Consider the following 7,710-nt stretch of genomic DNA (forward strand, 5'->3'; position numbering starts at 1 on the left):
CCATGACTGACTGACACCTGCTGGCCTCAGGTTTGCAACCAGCTTCTGACTGAGAAACCAGTAACCTGCTCCCAGTGTCAGAATCTCACTGAGGAAGAAACTGCATCAGGTTTTCTGTCACTTTTTTATTTCTTCTATAACTGATGTATATTCACATAGAAAATAAGTCAATAGAGTTTAATTTGCAATTTTTATGTCTTTGTGTCATGAGGTAGATCTCAGGGGGCTGTTGAGAGAAAAAGTAGATCTTGCTCTCAAAAAGTTTGGGAACCCCTGCACTAAAACATTTAAAAAATGACACACAGAGGAGAAGGGGCAGAAAATATACTGATTTGTTGTAAGATTTAAAGTTCTGGTTCCTCTTATTTATCACAAAGTTACTATCAAACCAGCAGAACTGAATAATTTTCAACATTTAATTGTTTTCACCAACAAAGGAACAAACTTTCAACCTGGTCAGAATAGGATGCAGATTAAACAAAGTCTGTAGATTAAAATAAAAACAGTTCAGAGTCTCTGAAATTAGTTTGGAGTTCAGAGTTTTATTCAGTTCTTGTGTTGTCAGCTCTGTAAGCCAGTCAAAACACCATGTTGTTGTCAGAACATGTTATAATCCAGACAGAGAATCTGAAGCTTCAACAGTGTTGATCTTCATGGTGGAGGTTCAGGATGGTTCCTGGTAAATCTGCTCAGCTTCAGGAACAGAGGGCGGCTCTGAGCTCCTGGCTGGCTCGCCGTATCACTCTGCAAAGGAATTCAAGATTCAAAAATGTTTCCATGTTTCCAATAAAACCCATCCAACACCTCACTAAAAGTTAGATTTTTAGTGCCATGGCATCACACAATGTTGTAACAAATACATTTCAACCATTTAGTCACTCAAAATTCTCTAAACATTCACATTTAATCATTTCTAGATATCAAATTCTGGTGTCCAAATTATTCACCACTTCATGAAATAAAAAAAGATTTTTCAATGTGACATAATGAGATGAAAGTTAAGCCAGTTGAGAAATTCAAACCTGATCTGGGACAATTCTGGAAATTATGGAAAATTTCTCAAATTTTTCATTTTAGATCTGCTATAGTTATCTTGGTAGTTATGGATTCTCTTTGCTCCATTAAGTATTTCACACCAATATTATCTGATCATCTTGGTTCTCCTTTTCAGAAAATCAACAAAAACATTCCCGTTTCTCTGCTTTACTTCCTATTACTATTTCTGGGATCATAATCAGTCCTGCTCCTGAAGCTGGAAACATAAAACTTTATTTCTCATGTTGTGAATCACAGCAGTTTATGGTAACAACCCAAAGTTCATCTTCTGGCATTGAGGGCTGCTCAATGCATGAATAAACATCATTTTATTCTAGAAAAGAATCTGTTTTATCTGTTGTAATTTTATAACGTGTTTCATGTATAATAACATCACACCATATGACACAACTAGACTACACTTTAAATTAATGCATATATTCATTATTATGTGTGGGAAATCTAAAATGTTTCCATAATTTTAATTAGACTGTCTTGAAAGAAATCACACTTTTATTTTGTTATTTCATTTGTTCATATAATTTCCTAAAACTGTAAACTGACCCCAGGAAGAACAGCTGATGATGTTATTGGGAATGTATTTTTTTCTGATTGTTGCTGTTTTTATGCTTCATATCAGTAAATTTTATGTTTGCGTTCAAACTGTAACACAGTGAGTCTGCTGCCCCCTGCTGGCCAGGAGCCTGAACTTGCCACTGCTGCGCTTCTGCTTCCTGCTTTTTTACTCGTTTTCTCAGCCGCTTTGTTTCATTTCTCAGATCAGGATGAATTTATCAACTGGCTCAACTTTCATCTCATTATGTCACATTTAAAAATCTGCTTTCATTTCATGAACAAGAGGTAAATAGTTTGGTAGCATCTGCTGTTTCCTTCATGATCAGTTGCTTTTGTCATGTTGATCAAAATGTTTAAATGATTTAAACTCTTTATTCTGTGATCCAGCAGCAGGTCCAGGGATTAACAAGCATCCAGACTAAAAGCAGCAAAGATCTAAAATTCAGCTGCAACCAAATCAAGTTTTCCTGAAGAGATTCAGGTGATAAATTTCAGGAGTTTAATAAATTATTATTCTACGCAGAAAGAGCTAAACATCTCCTGGTTCTTCACATTCTCATCCTTAAATGTACAATTATTTATTCATTTTTAATATCAGTAATACTAATAGCATTTTGATCTTTGGATAACAAGAGATAAAAAGTCCCAATAATCAAATTTTTAAACCGTTTTTAAGCTGGTTTATATTTGTACTTTGTTTGAGCTCATCTTTGAATACATTTAATAAATCCACCTCAATAAAGAGTTTATAATAAAACATGAAAAACAAATCTTGAAGTGCTGTGAAATAAACAAGTAGTAATTTATTAACAACCAAAAGGCTCAAAATGTAAATTTGAATGAGTCGAGGAGTGAAAGTCACTAATGTAAAATCTGCAACAAGGTGTTTATTAAAAACAAACAAAACAACAAAAGATATGAAATATAATCTTAAAGGTTTTACTGAACCAGTCAGAGAAGAACTGAAGGCTGAGATCAGAACCAACCCGATCAGAACCAACCCGATCAGAACCGACCCAATCAGAACCGACCCAATCAGAACCGACCCGATCAGAACCGACCCGATCAGAACCGACCCAATCAGAACCAACCCGATCAGAACCGACCCAATCAGAACCAACCCGATCAGAACCGACCCGATCAGAACCAACCCGATCAGAACCGACCCAATCAGAACCAACCCGATCAGAACCGACCCGATCAGAACCGACCCGATCAGAACCAACCCGATCAGAACCGACCCAATCAGAACCAACCTGATCAGAACCGACCCGATCAGAACCAACCCGATCAGAACCGACCCGATCAGAACCGACCCGATCAGAACCAACCCGATCAGAACCGACCCGATCAGAACCAACCCGAGTTCAGTCAGTCAGAAACTCCAAACTTTAATAATTATATCTGGACTCAGATGAACTGCAGACGTTCCTGAACAAGAAGACGAGATGCAGGACGATGTTTGATTTAAACTTTATTTATGATCATAAACACCCAGTAACAGATATTACATCATCACCCAACTAAATACAATCATATAGAGATTAAAACTAACACAGAATATCTAAGACTGAAATATAGGAAATATTAAAAAATACACATTGGAGTTAAATGAAACAATCCACATATTATATATGATTAATGAAATTAACATTTATAAAGAATAAAATATCCCTTCTTATCATGAATCCTTAATATTTATTTGTTTGACCCAATTTTGTATTATGATAAAAATTAATATTATCAGATTAAAATAAACTTTAACAGTCATCACTAAACCCATAAACAATCTCCAATACCTGATCTAAATTAAACTATTTATGCTCTAAACTCAGCAAATTACAGAAACTACAGAACCAGAGGGATTGTGGGTAATGTAGGCCTGCAGGTCTGATGGCAGTAAAGACCTGATGAAGATCTGCTGGTGGTTCAGGCTGCGATGGATAACATGTTAATAAACGATGATGAGGAAAAACTTTAGTTTGTTCTCTGATATAAAATGTTCAGAGTGAGTAAATTTACAGGAGGTCACAGAAACCGACTCTTTATAACATTAATACAAAAACCCAAAATGGCTCCTCTATTAATCCTTTAATGTTTTTATCTGCATTGCTCTGAGCAGCAGCTCCTATTATGAGCTCAGCCTTTCCACCAGGTGTTTGCTAACTGCTGCTGGCTAGTCTGAAGGAGCTGCATGTGGGAGGAGCTGCACCTCGAAGGCGGGTCTCTGTCCACCCAGGCGTTTTGAACCTGAATGGTTGCCATGGAGATTTAAAGATTTATCAAACTTGCTTTAAAGAATCAAATCAACACTCCAGGTTTGGTTTTGATGAGGGAAAAACACAACATGATGGAAAGATTTTTTTAAAAGTACATTTTACAAAATACTGCTCCTTTGAATGTGCTGCCACACAAATTAATTTGACATTACATCAAACAAGGGGTTGAACGACTTCATATTTTTTAAGGTCGACTACATCATGATAATAGTGGAGTCGACGTCGACTAGTCGCTGTGACGTCATAGTGACGTAAGCACAAAACGCCCATCCCCCTTTTACTAAGTCTATTATGCAGAATTAAAAGAGCAATAAACAGATCGTGCTTCGTGAGCAGCGGAGAAAAGTTCGTTGCACAAAGTCGGGTCTGACTTTTTTCTTTCTTTCTTTTTTCTAACACCGGCTGATGCTGATGATCTAGCTGCACGTGTAGGAGGCAAATTACTACACTGACCACAGAGGTGCTTTTGGAACATCAGAAACCAAACGTATTATGAACGGATCTACAGTTAAATTCAATGAATGCTCTTCCGCCCGATGCGCAGTAGGGCACTCTGCTGACTCAGCAGTGGACAGAGGACGGGAGTAGGACTCCAGATACCCCGGTCTAAAGTCTCTGTATGTGGGGCGCTGCGCTAACCACTGTCCCACTCAACGCCCCTATTGCGGTAGCCTATGCTGTAATTTACAGTTTGTCTTTGTTAAATTATTTACATTTTTATACAATTTGAGCTTTCTGACGAACTCATCTAGTCTATCTTCTTTAATTTTCTTGGAAAAATCTGTTTTGTCACGTGGTAGTGACTAGTCGACTGGCCCAGAAAAATGTAATTGTCGACTAATTGGTGCAACCCCTAACTCAAACTACAGCAGCAACGGTGACCTTAGAACCCAATGTTATTCTACAGGGACAGCTTTTCGTTTGAAGGCCAGCTGGGACATCAGGATTTCCGTAAGTACTTGAATCCAGTTTAACTTCAATTTGTTTACCAATTCCAAGAGGAGTTTAAAAAGAACATTGATGTCTAGTTCTTTGTCGAGGTTATGCCTTTTTTCTTTGAAACGACTGCCTTTGATTTTGGCCCATTCCTTCACAGATTGTATCTTAGCTTCCAGCTGTTTCTCTGACATCTTAGGGTTTTCGTGTGTCGTGTAAACAATCATGTGATTTTGGCAGATATCAGCAGAGGATGGACTTACAAGCCCCTTTAATTCACTAATAAAGACGGTGAAGAGGAGTCGAGCGAGGAAGCTTCCTCTGGGCAGACCACAGGAACCTTCATGGTAGGAAAGAAAACTTTTTATCAGTTTAAGAGCTGAAGCTAAGAAACCAGATTCTTCCAGTTTTGTTAACAGCCAAACATGACTGATGGAGTCAAATGAAGAACTGAAGTCCAGGAACCAACATTTTCCTGATTTTGTTGCTTTGGGCCAAACAGTTTTTAGGTTCTTGATTTGATCATCAACTGACTTTGAAGGAATCAGTCTCTTATAAATAAAGTATTTTTCTGCCTGTTTATAGAGAATGATGTCCAGGATGTAGCCTATCATAACATGGAGACTGTGAAGACGGAGGCTGTTCTCCCTGAACTTGGTCAGTTTTTTGGTTGAAAATGGGATGAACTCAAACTGATTGAGCTCAGAAGGAAACTCACATTTCATAAGGCAGAGGTTCAGGATGTGACGGATCGGACCAGAGATGGAACCAGCTGAACTTTTCAGCAGTTCAGCATCTATTTCAGGAATATCAGCATCTTTCATATCAGTTCTAAGCAGAGATTCCAGCCATTTCCTTCCTTCATTATCATCAAGTTCAGAAAAACTGAATGTATCTGTCGAGGTCTGGACCGGTAAACGATCAAATATTTCTTCTTCTCTGAGATAATATAAGTCTGAGGCTACATCTCCCTGCTGTGTTATGTTGATCACATGAGAAGGCAAACTCTCTCCAAAATACTCTTCACATATCTTCAGTATGTTCTTAGGATCCATGGTTGCTTTCAGATCCTTCCATGAATCTGGCTTTTTATTTCCTTTAGAGTTTAGATCCTTTTCAATTTCTGTACAGGTTTTACATTTATCATTTGATTTGCATTGAAAACATTTCACTCCGCCGCCTTTAGCTGAATCATCAGACTGATCAAGTTTCTCAAGTCTCTTTTTTAATTCTTCCTGTTCTGCAGCTTTCTCATCAAGTCTCTTTTTTAATTCTTCCTGTTCTGCAGCTTTCTCATCAAGTCTCTTTTTTAATTCTTTCTGTTCTGCAGCTTTCTCAGCATGTCTCTCTTTTAGTTCCTCCTGTGTGGAATGTTTTGATTGATCTCTTTCAGATATTAATTTCTCCATCTTATCACCCAACTTCAGTAAATCATAAATACCTACCATCTGTAAAGGTTTATTTGATTCTGAGAGAAAAGTATTGGTGAACTCCTTCAGAGCTTTTTGAGGTTCAGACTCTTGATTGGTCCACTGAGTCGTTTGTAATGTTTTCCTAAATGTCCGCTCACCAGCTCGGCTTGACCTCAAGCTTATGATCTTCTGAGGAACATTTCTGCTGAGCTTTGCAGTAACAAGGTTATGGTCACTGCAGCCTGTTGCAGTGGATGTTAGTTTAAGGTGTTTAATATCAGATCAATGCATGATGAGGATTTCATGGTAATCCTGGTTTTATCCTGAACAATCTGAGTTAATCCCCATTTAGATGAAACATATTCAGCAACATTCTTCTCAGGCTCTAAATCCCAGTCAGTGTTAAAGTCGCCCATCAGCAGAATGTCCTTCTCCTCCTTCTCCTTTAACACCAGATCCATTGTCTCATAGATTTGAACCAAGTGTTTTGGATTATCTGGAGGTCTGTAGCAACATCCCAGTAAAACTGGTCGACTGTCAGGAAGCTTCATCTCAACCCAAATGATCTCAGCTTCAGTTTCCATCAGATCTGATCTTGGTTTAATTTCAATATGATCCTGAACGTACAGAGCGACTCCACCTCCATTACTGTCTCTGTCTCTCCTCCACATCCTGAACCCTGGAATATAAACTTCACTGTCTTTGACTGAATCATCCAGTTTAGTTTCACACAGAGCCACAACATGCAGCTCATCACGAGCGATAATGTGTCGAACTTCATGAGTTTTGTTTCTCAGACCATTGATGTTCAGCAGAGCCACTGATAATTTTTCATACTTAATGTTTTCTTCCTCTGATGGAGCTGATGGAGCCCGAGATCTTTTTGGGTCTTCTGAATCTGCCATGGTGATGACCTTCTCTGTCCCTCTCTGTTCTTCTCCAGACCTTAAAGACACAGAAACACTCAGACATTAAACCAACTTCCTGCTGAAGCTGATATCAGATTAAATCCACCTGCAGTTTGATATAAAATCTGATAAATATTAAATATTTACAGTTTGATCCTCCTGGATCCTTCAGATCAGCTTCTGACCTTTGACCTTCAGGATGGAGGAACCTCTGACCTCTGGGTCTCCGTCTCTGTTTCCTCAGGAACAAACTGGTTTGATGTGGATCAGCTCAGACTGGTTCTACTGGGTCTGACTGGGAGGAAGTGATGATGATGAAGATGATGAAGATGAAGAGCTGCTGGAAAACAACAGCAAACATCCAACATCTGTTAGTTTTAATGTAGAGGGCAGATTTACTCTAGTAAGAGGAACTTTAATATATTTTTTAATGTGATAATATAATATAGTAACACTTTATATGAAGGGGGTTAATAGACTGACATGACACCATCATAAACATGTCATAACACCTGTCATGAACATGAATAAGCCTTCATGAATATTTCTGACTGTTGTCATAAA

At 38.2% G+C, this 7,710-nt stretch overlaps 1 protein-coding gene across 5 annotated transcripts in view; it reads right to left on the reverse strand.

The window, feature by feature from the left end:
- Nucleotides 1-3,929: 3,929 nt before the first annotated feature.
- Nucleotides 3,930-7,710, reverse strand: part of LOC103153700 (uncharacterized) — a 19,468-nt gene continuing 15,687 nt past the window's right edge. For 2 of the 5 annotated variants that reach the window (XM_016662113.1, XM_016662114.1), the window contains exon 3: nt 3,930-7,183. In XM_016662113.1, coding sequence (XP_016517599.1) covers nt 4,787-6,274 — 1,488 coding nt within the window. In that variant the 5' untranslated portion in view covers nt 6,275-7,183 and the 3' untranslated portion in view covers nt 3,930-4,786. Of the gene's footprint in view, nt 7,184-7,293; nt 7,487-7,710 lie in introns of all 5 variants that reach the window. The other 3 variants (XM_016662112.1, XM_016662115.1, XM_016662111.1) reach the window with 3 other exon arrangements.

The sequence above is a fragment of the Poecilia formosa genome, unplaced genomic scaffold, assembly GCF_000485575.1.
Source record: "Poecilia formosa unplaced genomic scaffold, Poecilia_formosa-5.1.2 Scaffold360, whole genome shotgun sequence".
Taxonomy (NCBI): domain Eukaryota; kingdom Metazoa; phylum Chordata; class Actinopteri; order Cyprinodontiformes; family Poeciliidae; genus Poecilia; species Poecilia formosa.